We start from the raw sequence: 17175 nt of genomic DNA on the forward strand, positions 1-17175 counted from the left end.
CTTATAGCCCATTAGGATCATTATTTATTTTCTTGCTAAAATTGCCGCAGATTTGCCCACTGGGGCCAAATCAAGCTGGCTCCTGTGCCCTTTTGACATGTAACCTACAATTTTTTTCTTTTAGTGCTCACTGCCAGAAACATATAACCCGAATTTAATCATGAAGAAACATCGGGCAAATCCACAAATTGAGGAACAACCACAAGATAATTGGCCTGTATCCTTCGACAGTATCAAGGTCATGAAACACAAAGAATGATCAGAGCATGAAGGGGACATGACAATGAATGTCACCTTTGACCCTGGGCTGGATCCTGGACCAGAAAAAAGGACTTCAGAGGGACAACAGGCAAAATGTGAACGAGGCATGTATAGGAGATGGCATAATTGTATCAACGTTAATTTCCCGATTTTGATCATTACATTGTGGTTATGTAAGATGTTAATTTTAGAGAATCTGGGTGAAGGGTACATGGCAGTTCTATTTTTGTACCTTTTGTTAAGTCTGCAATTATTTCAAAAATTAAAAATTAAAAAAATTGAAAATGGCTTTTATAGGGAGAGGAGGATAGGTTGGAAGGAGGAGATGTAAAGTGAAAGAAAATATTCCTGATAATAGTGAGTCAAACGTTCCAAGCCTGGGTCCTCCTTCCCCCCCATGTCCTGTCCAGAATGATCTGCCCACAGTGGATTGGGGCACAGCATGGATTTGTCTCTCCAACAACATGCACGTTCCTTTCTCCACCGCCTCTGCTTGAAAAACACCAACAGGAGACCCCACTGCTCAGGGCCTCTGGCTCCTGCTGCTATGTTCTCTGGGAAAATCAATTACAGCCTAATTACCTCAGGGGGTTAATTAGCATCGTGTAGCTGGGTGTCCTCTGTGAGCAGAGCAGCCTGTCAGTCCCCGGTCAGTGAGCAGGGGCAGTGGAGGCAGAGGTTTCCCGGGGAGAAGCCTGCCTTGGGGCTTGGGGGCGGGGGGCCTGCCAGTCAGGGAGTAGACACATGGGGCTGGAGCAGCAGCCAGGGTTGGCAGAGGTGGGAGGTGATGGTGGAGTCCCCGGCTCATTTAAGAGCCCTGATGACACAGGCATAGAGACCTAGAGGCCACAACTGCATCAACAAGAAGAATTACAGAACAGAGCACGTTTCAGGCCAACAGCTGCTGGAAATCATGACAATCGGGGTGAAGGCGTGGAGCCCCGAGCAGGTCGGGGAGCCAGCTGACTGAGAGCAGAGGCTGGGACAGCCCTGGAGCAGCAGCCAGGGCTGGCAGAGGTGGGAGGTGATGGTGGAGTCCCCGGCTCATTTAAGAGCCCTGATGACACAGGCACAGAGACCTAGAGGCCACAACTGCATCAACAAGAAGAATTACAGAACAGAGCACGTTTCAGGCCAACAGCTGCTGGAAATCATGACAATCGGGGTGAAGGCGTGGAGCCCCGAGCAGGTCGGGGAGCCAGCTGACTGAGAGCAGAGGCTGGGACAGCCCTGTAAGCATTCTTTCCCGCGAGATAAATAAATGCACAGGGGAAAGCCAGCGGGCCCTGTCACTGGCCACATCCGAAAGTGCAATGGGATTGGAGAAGCCCAGTCTTTGACAGGCAGTGTCTACAGTCTCAGAGCACCTTCCTATTGGTTGCCCGAGGGCCTGGGTGCAGAAACCACCTGCCCCCAGCACTGTGTTTCCCCTGGGATATGCTGCCCTGTGGATGGCTGGCCTCTATCTGGTCCATAGCAGCTAGACAGGTCAGATATACAGGAAGGCGAAGCACCACTGCTTGTTTTATGTTACTTGAGCAAACATAGTAAAGTGAAGGCTTTAAAAATGGTTTTATAATTAAATACATCCAAGCTAAAATTGGGGCTCTGACGCTTAACGGCTGTGTGAACTTGGGCAACTCACTCCCTTCCTCTGAGCCTCGTTGTCTTCATCTGTCAAATGGAGCTGAGAATGGTTGTGAGGACTGCCTGAGACCGTGACAACCAAAGCCACTACATGAATATGTGCTTGCTCTCCAAATGACCCAGCTGTAGGTGAACAATATTCGTTTGATCTCAACGGTTTTCTTTGCTCTGCTCTGCATCTTGGATATGATCATAAGGATGCTTCAGAGGTTTCCCATGACCCGGCAACACAGGGGAGAGCAGAGGTGCTTTCTTTGGCTGGAAGTGAAAAGGAGGCAGGAAAAGGGACAGAGCTTCTGCTCAGAAAAGAGGTAGGAGAGGAGCAGCCCGTCCCTGCCTTCTTCAAACACAGACCACGGTGGTTCCTGCCCAGGCCTTTTTATGCCTCGTAACCAGAGGAACGTGCAGTTAGTTTCGTGGCACAGGTAACAGTCAGCAAGTTGGGAGCATTGAAGAGTGATGAGTACGTGAACGCCAGCAACGTTAAATTCAACTATGCCTCTCCCAGGCCGTTCAAACCCCAGCAGCTGCATTTCCATGCACATCACCTATTCATCGTCCTTTGCAATTTGCTATTCAGGAAACATCATTTTTTTTCTTCTTCAGGATAATTAATTACCTGTTTCTTCCCATTAAAATGCACACACAACTTGGGACAGAGTAAACCCTGGGAAATGGCATGGTGGCTGATGGAGCGCCTGCCTTTACTTCCTCCGTGTTCAACTGGGCAACTCGGAGCTAATCTCAGCTGCTGAAACCGCATTTCTGCTGAGAAAAGCGAAACCTGCTTTCTGAAACGTTCACCGACCATGCGGCCAATTTCCCATCCAGTGCCGCCCCCCTTCCCGGCCAGCAGGCCTGGCTCTGCCTCCCTTGTTGGATGCACGCACACTCTTGCACAGGCGCGAGGGCACACTTCCATACACTTGTCACTGACCCCTGGACGTGGGCCATCGAGACACCCCCGAGAGGCCAAGAATTCTTCCACAAAGGCTCAGCTGGCGCTCCTGTCCCACTGCCCTGGGGTCAGCTCCTGGACATCCCGTTCTGCTCTGGAACTCGGGGGACTCACCTCGGTGATCTGCGGGTTGGAGCACTTAACGTTGTGGCTGGACCAGTCGAGCCAGGGACTGGAGGGGCTGGCACAGTGCTGGTGGAGGGTGCACCTGCGCTCGCCGCTGCACCAGCCGCACTCAAACTTCCGGTCGGCCTTGAGGCACAGGCCGCAGCTCTCCCGCTGGGCTGCGCACTTGTAGAGGTGGACTGCAAAGACAGGAGGGCGGTCTCAGAGGGGGTGGGACGGAGACTCCCACAATTTACCCTCCTCTTACAGGTGTGACAGAAACGTCCCCAGCCACAGATAACATCAATAATTATTGCAATCATTGCAAGAACAATTGATGAATAATTAACAATAAATGGAACATCTTAGCAATCATTTAAAGGCAATACAGAGCTCTAGCTGGTTTGGCTCAGTGGATCGAGCATTGACCTATGAACCAGAAGGTCATAGTTCCATTCCAGTCAATTGCGGGCTCAATCCACAGTAGCGGACATGATCCACAGTAGTGGGCATGCAGGAGGCAGCCAATCAAGGATTCTCTCTCATCATTGATGTTTCTATCTCTCTCTCCCTTCCTTTCTGAAATCAATAAAAATACATTTTTTTAAAATAAAGGCAATGCAGCAAATAAGATTATTAAAAAGTTCTGGCTCCAGATTGAATCAGATGAGGGCTTTAATGGAGGCTTCACCCCTCCTTAGCCATGTGACATAGACTTTGACCTCCTAGAACCTTGTTTACTTAATCCATAACATGGGGATAATCGTCGTTTGCTGTGTGGTTTGAGTGAGATCTAATATATTCAGTGCTAAGCACTGGGCCTGTAACATACCTGATGTTCTGTACCTGCTTGTTATCTTTTCTTTGAACACACACTACCTTCTTATGCTGGTGCCTCTCTGACTCACATGTGGCCTCATCCTGAGATGGAAGGACTAACTTCGCCATTTCACATAAAAATGCAGCTCAGAACTCAGTCGGCATGGCTCAGTGGTTGAGCGTCAAACCTATGAACCAGGAGGTCACGGTTCGATTCCTGGTTGGGGCACATGCCCAGGTTGTGGGCTTGATCCCCAGTGTGGGGTGTGCAGGAGGCGGCTGATGAGTGATTCTTTCTCATCATTGATGTCTCCATCTTTCTTTCCCTCTTCCTTCCTCTCTGAAATCAATAAAAATATATTTTAAAAAAATGAAGCTCAGAGACTTGTTCACTCTTGGAGCTCACTAAGGTGAGTGCCCCAAGCTGGGATCCTGAAATTCCAACTGGCTGTGCTGCTGGACCGTAGGTCCTGAGCAGGGAGGCACCTGGCCCGGCACAGTGGGAAGTGGTGGGTCTGGGAGAGGCGTCAGAAAGGCCTGGCGGCTGGCAAAGTAGAGGCAGCACTGATGAGGAACAGGGTTACCACAGTCCTGTTCATGCCCCTGTGGATGGAGAGGCTGTCCCCGGAGAGGACAAAGTGGCCACTGAGCAGGTCACCTTGAAGTCTGCAAACCCATTGCTGCTGCTATGGCATTTCCTGACTTAGAAGCCCTTGACCAGCCAGTTAGCAGAACTGTCTTGTGAGCCTGGGGTTTAGTTGTTGCCTGCTGGTGTTTCGAACTCAGAGTTCCAAGTAGAATCTATAGAAGCAGAATACTCGGAAAGTGGTTTTCAACTCAAGTCAAGCAGACACAGCTTTCAGCAGTCCTGGCGTGTCTCTGCGGGAGGCCGTGTACATGCCCCAGGGAAGGCGTCGTTTTTTATTCTTCCCACAGGTTCCCATCCTGTTCCTCTGCTCTGTCCAGCATCCCCAGTCCCAGCTGTAGGGACTAGATTTAAACCTCCACCTGCCATGGCTTCCTAGGGTAGGAATCCTAGAAGACAGGAATCTTACACTGAGCAAGCACACACTGAGCACTTGTCACTATGCACACATGGGCCATGTCTAGCTCTCATGGGATGCTCAGGATGACCTTGAGAAAAGGGCATCCTTTCCCCCTGGCACAGATGGGGAACCTGGGGCGGAGAGAGGAACGGTAATTAGCCCAAGTCCACATTGCTGTGAGTGAAAGAGACAGGACGTGACCCTGGCTTGTTAGAATCTAGAACGTGAGTCCTCAAACACCATGGCCTCTTCCACCCAGCATGGTGCGTAGCTCCAGGATCACTGGGGCTGTGGGAGAGACGGAGGTGAAGATGGCATCGCCCGTGCACTCAAGAGCTGCTTAAAAGTTGTCCTGCACCGAAAGGGAGGGTTCCGATGCGACAGCTTGGATGTGGCCGTGTTTCTTTAAGCTCCAGGTGCACAGGCAGCCTCTGGGAACCGAGCCTAGAAGCTCAGCAGGGGAAATGTCTCTCTCAGCGCTGAGAAAATGCGGGCTGGGTATGAGAAAGAGGAAAACCCCAAAATCCTCCCTGGCTCAGTTTCTCTCCCCCAGTGTAAGCAGCATGGGCTTTCAGGCAGCGTCCGGGACAGGGAGCTGCAGCCCATGGATCCGAAGCCTTTGCAGGCCTTGCTGTGGCCTTGGTCTCCCTCCCGGTGTCCCTGTGGTGACCCTCAGGCACAGGGAGAGGCCTGTGCCAACCCTAGCTGTTTGAACTGTGGTGAGGCATGTGGCTCACAGTGAGGGGGGGGGGTGTGTCCTGGAGGAGGAGGTGTCACACCCCACAGTGGCCTCAGTCACTGGGAAGGAAGAGATGTGGTTCAGCGTGAGCTCTGACATCAGATTCTCGTGGTTCAAATCCTGGCTCTTACTAGCTGACTCTTGGTCCATTTCTTTATTTTTTCCAGCTTTATTGAGGTAAATTGACAAATAAGATTGTATCATATTGAAATCATGATGTTTTGCTATACGCATACACAAGGCAAGGATTCCTTTCATTTAGTTCATTAACACACATCCTTCACCATATACATATTGAGAACATGTAAGTTCTACGCTGCTTGCAAATTTCAATTATACGACACGGTGTTATTAACTAAAGGCACCATGTTTTACATTAGATCCTCAGACCTTATTCATCTTCTAGTTGAATGTTTGTACCCTTTTACACACCTCTCCCTGGTTCCCCCAACCCCCAGCCCTGGTAACGACTCTTCTACTTCCTGTTTCTATGAGTTTGCCTTTTTTGTTTGTTTGTTTAAGATTCTACATATAAAGATATCATACAGTATTTGTCTTAAAAACACAAAACACTTTGTGAATTGGCACATTTGTGCAGGGCCATGTATATATAGCCTGCATCATTTCAGTCAGTATAGGTGCTGTCGAAGTGAACACTCTCGGTCCATTCTATATATAGCCTGCATCATTTCAGTCTTAGTATAGGTGCTGTCGAAGTGAACACTCTCGGTCCATTTCTTAACCTCACTGGGTCTCGGTTTTTTAATCTATAAAATGAGCATAATACTGGTGCTTACCTATCTGGGTTGTTGCAATGATTAAAAAAATAATTTCAGCCTGGCTAGCATGTCTCAGTATTTGAGCACTGACCTATGAACCAGGAGGTCACGGTTCAATTCCAGGTCAGGGCACATGCCCAGGTTGCGGGTTCGATCGATCCCCAAAGTGGGGTGTGCAGGAGGCAGCCGATCAATGATTCTTTCATCCTTGATGTTTCTCTCTCTCCCTCTCCCTTCCTTTGTGAAATCAATAAAATATATTTTAAAAAAAATCAATGTGTGCTCATCAAATTGGAGGTACCTTTGTCATTCTTGAGAGCATGATGGAATGTTGGTATTGACTGAACTGAGGGTAGCACCTGCCTGGCCCATAGGAGGCGCTGCACACGATGAATGAGGGTGAGCCTCCCGGAGAGTCCCCCTGCGTCAGCCCAGCTCCTTCCTGAACTTCCTGCGCCAGCTGTGCACTTGAGTCCCCACGCTGGCCTCTCCCACCCACCCCAGGACCAGGGGAGCAGCCTTGAAAACCTTCTTTGTGCAAGGACGGGGCCAGAACCTGATTGGAAACAAGATCCCCATTTTCCAGGGAAACTGGTGGGACATTCCGCCTGCTGCTCTCCTGGGTCAGGTTCCACAGACACTTCAAAGTCTCTGGGAGCCGAAGAAAACCGCGATGAGCCGGCAGCCACAGCGGATGCTCTGGTTGTAATAAAACAGGGATCCCCACAGGACTCCTTTGATGGCTCCCAGTGTTGCTTTCGGACCCTCGGAAGAGTTCCGCTGACAGAGGAAGTGTGTTATTCATGGCACAGCGGCCGCAGGCTCCGATCCCGCCAGCCCCGGTCCTTCCCAGGGTCACGGACGGATCAAAACTCTACCCAGAAGCAGCCGCTTACCTTTCAGGTCCTGAGGGTTGTCGATGATGAAATTGCCATTCCACACCACGGCAAAGTCCACGGCCAGGTTGCTGATGTCCATCCCGTCGTACTGGTACTGCGGGGGAGGGCAGAGGCACATGCTGGTGAGGTTATGACGGGGGGCAGGGATGCTGGGCGTCTCAGGGGACCGGACTACAGCAGGAAAGAAGCTAGGGACTCCGGTTCCCTGAGTGGGCTGAGAAAGCAGCAGCGGGCCAATCTGAGGAACCCCATGGGCCACTCAAATATCTCTGTAGCCCACCACCCTGGCTCCTAGTCACTAAGGCCAACAAGATCCAGGTCAAAACCCTTAGCTCGGCATTCAGTGCCTTCCAGGTCCAAACCGACTCCTCCAACCTTCTCTCCCTCTGCTCTCCTCCGGAAATCTCTGAATCCACTTGACTGTAAACCGACTCGCCCAAGTACCCCCCTTCCCCCACCACCCCGTGCCTCCATTCCCTCCTCACAAGGAATGCCCCCCTCTCCCTATGACATGGTCCTTCCCCCCCCTTATCTTCCTGGTCTAGCTCAGACTCGCCTTCCCCAGGTGTCTTCTCTGACATCCCAGTCAGCTCTCCCCAGGCTCTCTGTCCCCTGGGGTTGCCAACTTCTGCCTTTAACCCAGGACTGCTTTGCACGGTTCCCCGTGCAAGTCTGCTCTCTCCAGAGGTGCATGTGCTGCCTGTAAACCCCAGAGCCTTGAGCAGAGCATGTGTGTGACACATGTTTGGCTGGGCCCTGCATGGTCCTTTCTTCCTGCAGGTGAGCTTGACCTTGGTCAACACTCTGCTAGGGAAGGGCCCAGAGCCTCACAGGCGGATACCTGATCACCTCTGCCACGAACGGCCTCAAGCTGTGGCCAGGAGTCGACTCTCTATGGTGCTGACCCCACAGAGGACGTGTAACCCCCACCCCCCACATGTCAGAAATCGCCTCTCTCGGTGGCCCAGGCCCTGTGTCTCTGTGAAGGGGACCTCTGGGAACCCCCTCTGCGGGGACCGCCCCAGACCTAGCCACTTAGCTCTCAGGGCATGTCCCCATCAGCCCTTTTGCCCGGAGCCCCTCCTGCCACCTTCTCCCTTTGTTGTTCCATTTCTTTCTTGTCCCAACTTCCCTTTGTGCTTGGCGGCCTTCCACCGATTACAAATTCCATCAAGCGCCTGTGACCCGGCAATCTGACAGCTCCCTGATAAGCGGCCCAGATCCTCTTTATCTCTCCCGGGCGAATTAGCTTCCCTCAACACCTTTGTCATGTCACCCCCATCTCCCGCTGACCTCCCACCTGCGGAGACAGGGAGTTGGCAGATAGAAGATCTTCTCCGGGCTGCTATTATAATTAAACACCTCGGGCTTTCTGTCTGGCCTTCGGAATTGGTTGAACCCTGCCTGCTCTTGAAACTCACGGCCTCCACTTCCTTCCTTCCCGCCTCCCCCCATCCCATCCTGCTTCCTGCTGGTCTCTCCCGTGCAGCGCCCTCCTGGTGGTTTATCTGCTCCCTGAATGGGGACGGGGTTGGCATGGTCTGACCGGCTTTGGCTGAAGTTTCGCCAAAGTCCTCGAGAGGCACCCATCCAACTCAGAAGGGGCACAGAGCTCTCAGCTCTGCCGTTAGGGTGCTCACAGCACTCTAGCTCCTCTGATACCATCGCCTGATCTGTGTTTGCCCAGGGGCCCGGCGTGTATGCCTGCTCCTCGGTCCCCTGCCTCTGGGATCAGCCTGTGGACCTGGGAGGTTCTGGAAGCTGGGGCAGGCCAGGCTGAGGCCTTGGCAGGGGTGAGAGAAGCCCTGCTCCCGGCAGGGCCCAGGCCCGAGTCCTCTTACCGAGCTGTTCTGGCACTGGACGCTGGAGCTGTTGAAGCGCAGGGCGGGGACCCGGTGGACGGCCCCCTGGATGTTGAGGACACACTCATAGCCTCGCTGGCCGGACTGAGGCTGGGGCAGGTTTCGAGCCTTAAGGGTGATGGGCTTTACTTCCCCGACGGGTATCAAGATCTCCTCCGTGGGCACCAGTTGGGGACAGTCCTGGGGGAGCAAGCAGAGAGGTTCCGTCTGTCCAGCTCACGCCTTCCTGCTAACCTGAGCCAGGGCAGAGGACAGGACCCGATGCCAGGCCCAGACCCTCTGGTGTCCAGGTGGGCTGCCCAGGAGAAAGACATGCCTCCCTCAAGGGGCACGTGGAGTCAGCAGGGAAAAAAAAATCGATCCCTTAACTCCCGGCCTTGACACTGTTATTCCTAACCCACAAGTTGTCCTGGATCTGGAATGTGTGAAACCCTTTAGGAATTAATTTCCAGGCACTGGTGTGGCAGGCTGTGGATTTTATCTCCCGAGACACAGGATGAAAGAGACTCCATGCGCCCCTGCCTCCAACCTGGAACCCCCACCTCTCGGTTCCACTCATCTCCCCAGCCGCTCGCACAGTCCCCGCCTGAGGCGGTCTGTTATCAGCGGCCTCAGCTCCCAGCTCCCACTGTGGCCTTTCCAGGAGGCTGGTCAGCCTCCCAGCAATGCTCTAAACACTGGCTCTGGCCTTTTATCTCATTTCATTACCAGGCCCTGCATGGATGCCATGCTGCTCTGAAAACAAAACTGAAACACACACACACACACACACACACACACACACACACACACACACAGGTCTTGATGGGGAGAGGCTCTGAGAAGGACCCTGAGAAAGGAAGTGATTGCTTTTCCTCATTTCTCTTCCTAGATGTTGCATCTCCAGCTCCCCGCAGCCCCGATCCCCTGTCCACTTCCTCCCTCTCCAAGGAAGACAGAGTCCAGAAGCCTCGCTCAGTGAGGACCTGGCTGTCACCGCCCCCTGCAACCATTTCCCGTTTCCAGAGATCAACTAGGGAAATTCTGGAAGATGGTGCCTCTCTCCCTATCCCCTTCCCGTCCGCTGTGGTTCGCAGAGGGAGCATTGGGGAGTCTGTGGGGTTGATGTCCTTACCCTGCAGAGGGAGCTACTGGCATTGAGTGCCTGGGGGCACAGTCACAAGCAATACATTGTCCTAATGCTGGCGGCGAGCCTTAAGGCCCAACACTGCTCAACAGGCAACGGTTAGCAATGGACAGCCTCAGAGGGAATCGGGGAGAGCTGGGCTTAGGCAGGTTCTTCCTCTCTCTGGGCCTCAGATCCAGGCCCTTCACAACCTGGCCCCTGCCTACCTCCTTCGCTGCGGGTTCTTGTGCATCAGGGTCCAGCCATGTGAGCTTACGATTAGTTCTGAGGGGCCAGCCTTCCTCATCCACCTTTGGTCCTTGGAAGGTACTTTTCTCTCTATGGGAAACACTCACTCCTACCCCCCACCCCGCAATCTTCCTCCTGGCCCACCTTTAGCTAATTGCCTCTAATTAGTCTGCAAACTCAGCATCTCCTTTTTTAAAAAAAAAATAATTTTTATTGTTTTCAGAGAGGGAGAGATAGTGCTGGGAATCAAGCCCTCAACCCAGGCATGTGCCCTGACCAGGAATCGAACTGTGACTCCTCCTGGTTCATAGGTCAACGCTCAACCACTGAGCCATACTGACAGGGCAGCATCTCCTGCTTTGGGAAGCTGTCCCTGACCCTCTCCCTGCACTGGCCTCCAGGCTGGGTTACGGATATCCTCCCCGATCGCATCTAGCCCTCAGAATTGGGTTCTAGCCACTCACAGGAAGCAGTACCTCCTTTTCCATAGGATGCCTGGGTTTCCCTAAAGTGGTGTTTATTTTTTTCTTGGCTATAAATATATGAAAGACTCTGTCAAGAGTACCGCAGGGAATGAAGGTGGTCTGTGAGCCTTGAGGATCAGGCTCTGTGTCCCCAGTCTTTACCCCAGTTCCTGACAGGTAGTGGATACCTGGTCATTGCCTCTGGGAGGGTAAATGAAAAATGAGAAAACAAAGCAGCAGACAAAAAGATCTCTAACTTTCCTTCTAGATCCTATTTCTAGATTCTTTACAGAGGAGGGGACAGCCCTGCCTTCTGGACATCAAGACACCTGAGAAGGAGTTCGATTCCCAAAGCTGGGTTGGAAGTGGTCATTGTTTCTGGAATCACACAATTACCAACTTGGCATGCCCGTGTCTATTAAGAAATCTGAGGATTTACGAAAAGCTGGACCCAGGGGAAATTTCCCATGGAAACCTATCTAGGAGGCCTGCATGAAGCTCCAGGTGCTGACCCTGGCCTGCGGGTCAGCTGCATGCGAGTTCCCAAGCAGGCGAGGTTTCCACGAGAGCCGGGGTCACAGGGCGACCCCAGACAGAGGGGTCCCTGTTCGGAAGCCAGTCACTCAAGCTGCCAACTCATAAACTTGCTCTTTACCGAGTTTTCACCTTCATTCCCTGCGGGTACTCTTGACAGAGTCTTTCATATATTTATAGCCAAGAAAAAAATAAACACCACTTTAGGGAAACCCAGGCATCCTATGGAAAAGGAGGTACTGCTTCCTGTGGGTGGCTAAAAAAATCCCCATCGAGTCTAATAAATTGGAATGTTAATTTGGACTAGAAATGAGGCTGAGGTATAGTGTGTGTGTGTGTGTGTGTGTGTGTGCGTGTGTGTGTGTGAGAGAGAGAGAAGGGGCGGGGGTGTGTGGAATAAATCTTCAGACTGGAACTAGTTGACACATTGTAAATGATGGCCATTGTTTTTCATCTCTAATGAGCCCAGAGAACAAATTCAAATTTCAGTAGCAGAGCGTTAAAGATATGCTTTTGGAAGTATAATGTCTTGGGTTAGTAAATAGGATTGTAGAATCCTGTTAACTTTGACAAAAATAGGTACTTATATAGGGCTTTGTTTTATTATGTGTAATATTATAGATGCACACACGTGTACACATCCTTACTCTTTGTCTGGGCTAAATCTGATTCAGTTTGAAGATTAAAGAATCAAAAGAAGAGACTTTATGAGGGCTCTTAGGAGTTTTTTTTTTTTTCCTTAAGAAATTCTAAACATTTTACAAAAATTCCTTATGGTCTGCTGTTTCAGACCTTCTGGCACTACATTTAAAGACAATGATCAGGGGCTTCCCAAATGCCCAAATGGGCTCCAAGATTGCCCCAGGAGACAGGATGTCTTGGGCTTTTGCTTGTGTATTTGGCTGCTTCTCTCAGGCCATAGAGAGTAGGATTCGTCCTGCTAGTCTCTCGGGCAAAAGAAAAAAGTGGTTGGTGGCCAGACACACTGCCTCCTTGGGAAACAGGGGAAGACAGGGACCTCCGGGACTGGGAGATGCTCTGGAGGATGCAGCATCGAGGGGGCAGTGAGTCCTGGGTGGAAATCAGTGGCCAGGGCTGAAGGCAGGCGCAGCGGAGCGGGTGGCCCAGAAAAATTGCCGAATTGTCGGAAATCCAATACCTCTAGGACTTGAGGAAGGTGATGGCTTTCATCAGCTACAATGAGGCCTCTCCAACCTGTTTGCTTCTGTGAGTGTGCACACACACACACACACACACACACACACAGTTCCTGTCCTAATAACAAGAGACAAAAAACCATGCCATGCTTCTTCTTCCGTGGGATGTAAGGACTGTCGCTAACATCAATAAAATGCCCATTGCTACTACTGGCCCCCTGAGCGTGGACCGGCCTCTCTAGGTCATCTTATTCTGCTTCTAGGCAGCAGCATCACCTCCTTAGCAGCCACCCGAGTTGCCATCAGCATGAACAGATGTATTTGGGCCTACCCCAGGGGCACAGGGAGGCCGGGAGGAGGCAACACGAGCACAGGGAGGGCAGGACCCTGGCACAGGAGCCCCATGGTCTTAGGGTGGCATCGCCCTCCCATTTAGCTGTGCATCGCCAGCGTTCAGTGCTGGGGACCCTCCGCCCTCCGAGACGACTTCTCCCACGTGAAAATGGCATTATCTTCACCCACCGGACTTCAAAGAGCGAGAGCAGCCAGCATCCTGGGCAGCTAATCGGATTTATTTGGTTCTATCTTTCCCCTGGGGCAGGGCATAAAGAAGATATTTATGTATCTACATCTAACTAGGCCTGGCTTAGCCATGGAGGGAGATGAGCTTTTAAAGCTGAAAGCCATACATACTCCCGTGCACTCCGCTCGCTAACACCATGTCGCAGCTGGATCCAGCCCGGGGAGGCGGAGATTTGGGGGCTCCCGTCAGAGATCCGTCGTTTCCTCATCTAGAAAATGGGGCTGATAATGACTGATGACATGAGCATGCATGAAAGGGTATAAAAGTATGTCGTAAATGGTAATACATGGGATGAACAAGGTTAATATTATTCCTGTGTATTTCTCTCATGTGTATACCTAAACCTCAGTTTATTTTTCCATAATAGAGTCCATTTCATAGAGTAAATGAGATATACAGATATTTAAAATATTGCTTGTATAGTAAGCACTCAATAAATGTTTACTGCTGTGTTTTCATTTTTGCACTGCATTTGCTCCAGAAGAGCGGTTCCTTGTTGTCAAGTCTACACGTGGAGTTGGGCCACCAGCCCTCTGGAAGGAAATGGGCAGACCTACCGCACGGGCCGGTGGCCTCTGTCTCTGGGTGTGGCACTACTGACCCACCTTCCAGGGGCAGTTTCTCCATCCATGGAGAAGGGTCCCTCCACAGCCTGAACCCTTAGGACCGACAGCAACGGGCCAGACCGAGTGTGGCTCCAGTGTGGCTGTGGCCATGCAGACAGACGCTAACTGGCCCTGGTTTTCTGTAGAAAGCATACTGTACTCAGCTTTTTTTGGACGCTTGAGTTCTCTGTAGCCTTGGGCAAAAATCCTGAATTTGTAGCATCTTGGTTACTATATGTGTCAAATATGAATTATGTGAAACTGCAGGTCTGTTGCGAGAATCAATTGAGATGCCATATGTCAGTGGTTCTCAATCTTCAGGCTAACCTGGGATGAGGCCCAAGAATTTGAATTTCTAACAAGTTCCCAGGTGCTGTGGCTGCTGCTCTGTACCCCCCATCCCGCTCCTCCCCCCCCCCCCACACACGCTGAGGGCTCCTGTCACATGTGAGAGAACTACAAATGTGTAATGCATTCCTGTTGCCATGCAAATCAACGGAGCTAATCAGTTATATGTTGTTTCTAGGATGCACAGACCTAAAATTTTGGGGTTGCCTTACTGGAAGTATAAGAGATATTCTAGGAACCCCAAAGAGGCACCTACGGGGTTTCCAGCCCCCAGAAGAACCTGAGGCTGTCAGAGAACCTAGTAGAGTCAGGGGAACCTCTCCCAAGCTGGACACATGCACCTTTGCTGCCCCACATTTTCAGGAATGAGGTTCCCATAAGCAGATCTCTGGACAGAGAGAGCAGGGGGGGGGGGGCACTATGTGCTGGGATGGGCTGCACAGCGGCCAGGCCTGACAACCCGCTGGGAGCCTGCACCTTATTTCCCTTCCTGAGAAAAATCAGGGGCTGGTGGAGTCTGGGCTTCTCTCACCAGCCCATCCCAGGACCCTGTGGCCTATGCATATGAGCAGGAAGAGATAGGTCTGCCCCATTCCCGCTGGGGAAGGTGGGAGGTGCTGGCGGACAAAGGCCCCTCTCCTACTCCAGGGCACAGACGTTAAGGAGAAAAAGCAAAACTAAAAGGCGATGGGAAGCCTCTGGGTTTACCCCAGGCCTCTTTCCGTATTAATTCAATCCTGAGATGCAAGGGGTGGAGGGCAAAAGCTTTTCTCAGGCCCAGCTCTCTGGACCGCCTGGACCTCAGGCCTGAATCTCAGCCCCAGGGCTGCGAGGGAGTTGTGTTCCAGTGGCTTCTAAAAGGCCAAGGGAGGCCGGCATGCTTCCAATTAGCCTTCTGGGGCCCAGCCCCCGGCCTCCACACCAGGCAGTTTATTTGTCTTGCTCTGTGACACTCCTGCCCTCTCTCCAGCTGCTGGTGGTTGCTGGCTTGGCTTTGGGTTTCTCCTGCCTGAGGGGGAGCCCCTAGGAGCAAATGCAGCAGCTGTTCCTTCTTGTCCAGAGCTCTTCTCTCTCTCTCTCTCTCTCTCTCTCTCTCTCTCTCTCTCTCTCTCTCTCTTTCTCTCTCGCTCTCTCTCTCTCCCCTCCCCCGCCCTGTGGTCCACCTCCATTTATTTTCTTAAGGAACTTAGCAGTTTAGAAGTGGCCAATGTGAAGGTCAGTCTCTGAGACTATCTTGATCCTTTGCTGCCTGCACAGGTCTTCCCATGGCTTCTGCACTTCCTGGCCCACCTCCCCCCCTTCCCATTCTTCCATTAACTCCCAAGCTGGGGTAACCAGCCCACTCCATTCCCTCGGGCTCTCAGGCCTCTCCTACCAGTGAGAAGAAGGGCCTGAGAGCAGTTTCAGCTCCTGCAGAATCTGGGGCTGGGATGGATTCCCAGGGTCCACTACGACCAATGCACTGCTTACTGACCAGCTACGCCAAAGCCCAGCAACTGGCTGGAGGAGACACCTTTTCTCAAAGGTTTTCAAGCAACTAGGTATCCCATCGTGAGGCACCTGGGGGTGGGTCTGCCTTAAATCCCCTTGGGCACCGTCTATGTTTCTCTTATATAACAGGCGAATTCCATTTTTCTGGCTGAATATAACACATATTGCTTCAGAAACTTTAGAGTTCAAGGCCAAGAGTATGTGTTTGGGAAACCTTTCAAAGGCCTACTTTCTTTTTTATTTTAATTTTAAAAATGTTTTTAGCTTTATTGAGGTGTAATTGACAAATAAAATTGTAAGATATTTAAGGTGCACGCCATGATGATTACACACACACACACACACACACACACACACACACACACACACACATATCAAGGCCTGCTTTCTGCTTTCTCATGTTTATCCAGCACATCTTTCAAGATTAGGAGACACATGAGACTCTATTTCTTGCTATCTTAGACACATAGATCCAAGGAACCCTTTCGATCAATGGAATTTGGGCAGAGTGGTCCTTGGTCCGTCTATTCTTTCAGGCATGGATTCCACAAACATTCACTGAAGAAGGCACTGAGGACTTAAAGGTAAGATGTGACCTTTGCCTTCAAGGATCTTGTGGTTTAGTGCAAGAGGGAGACATGTACAGAGAGGCTATAGCAATAAGTGCAAATGCTACTCGTCACCTATTTATGTTCGTGGATTTCTAAAAGGTAGACTAAGAGGGGATGGTTAGCCCTAGCCAGCTGGGCTTGGTAGATAAAGTGCGGACTGAAGGGCCCCAGGTTCGATCCCAGTCAAGGGCATATACCTCAGTTGCAGACTTGATCCCTGGCCTTGGTTGGGGCCTATGTAGGAGGCAACCAATCAATATGTCTCTCTCACATTGATGTTTCTCTCTCTCTCCCTCTCCCTGTCCCTTCCACTCTCTCTAAAAGTCAATGGAAAAATATCCTCGCTTGAGGATTACAAGGGAAAAAAAAGAGGGATGTATGTATATGTGCACATGTGCATATGTGTGAATGCATAAAGTCTCTACAGTTGTTCAAATGCAACCACTGACTACCCACAGGTATGCAAAACACTGGGAAGGGAAAGGGTAATTGACCAAGCAGGTTTCATTGTCCTAAGGCATAGTGCGAATATGTAAGAAAGTTAACATCAGTGAATAATCATTGGATGGAATATTCATAGACACAGAGGCAATTGGTTTTTTTCAATGTTTTGATAACCAGGTGGGTCAGGCCTTAGGGATGAAACATTGACTACATAATAAAATGGGACTTTTAGCAAGGCCTGGTTCTTTTCACTCACTGAATTTCTCTCTCTCTATAGGCCACCCACCCAGTCATACATCAGAGTCAGAGAATCATTGAATTTCACACTTGGAAGAGAAGCTGGCTTGAAAGAATGGTTGCGAGTGAATGTTCTATTGAACTAGACTATGTCTGCAGCCAAGCAAAGGGCTTACACTCAAAGAATAAACGCCATTCACTGCACTTTTCTAGACCACGGAGTCTGTTTGGT

At 51.0% G+C, this 17175-nt stretch overlaps 1 protein-coding gene across 2 annotated transcripts in view; it reads right to left on the reverse strand.

Annotated features, from left to right (window-relative positions):
- Nucleotides 1-17175, reverse strand: part of PLXNA2 (plexin A2) — a 195124-nt gene that overhangs the window by 51874 nt on the left and 126075 nt on the right. For both annotated transcript variants that reach the window (XM_005884925.2, XM_014532306.1), the window contains exons 9-11: nucleotides 9095-9295; nucleotides 7251-7347; nucleotides 2981-3171 (exon numbers count right to left, since the gene is read on the reverse strand). In XM_005884925.2, the coding sequence (XP_005884987.1) occupies nucleotides 2981-3171; nucleotides 7251-7347; nucleotides 9095-9295 (489 nt within the window). The remainder of the gene's footprint in view (nucleotides 1-2980; nucleotides 3172-7250; nucleotides 7348-9094; nucleotides 9296-17175) is intronic.

The sequence above is a fragment of the Myotis brandtii genome, unplaced genomic scaffold, assembly GCF_000412655.1.
Source record: "Myotis brandtii unplaced genomic scaffold, ASM41265v1 scaffold878, whole genome shotgun sequence".
NCBI classification, from domain to species: Eukaryota; Metazoa; Chordata; class Mammalia; order Chiroptera; family Vespertilionidae; genus Myotis; species Myotis brandtii.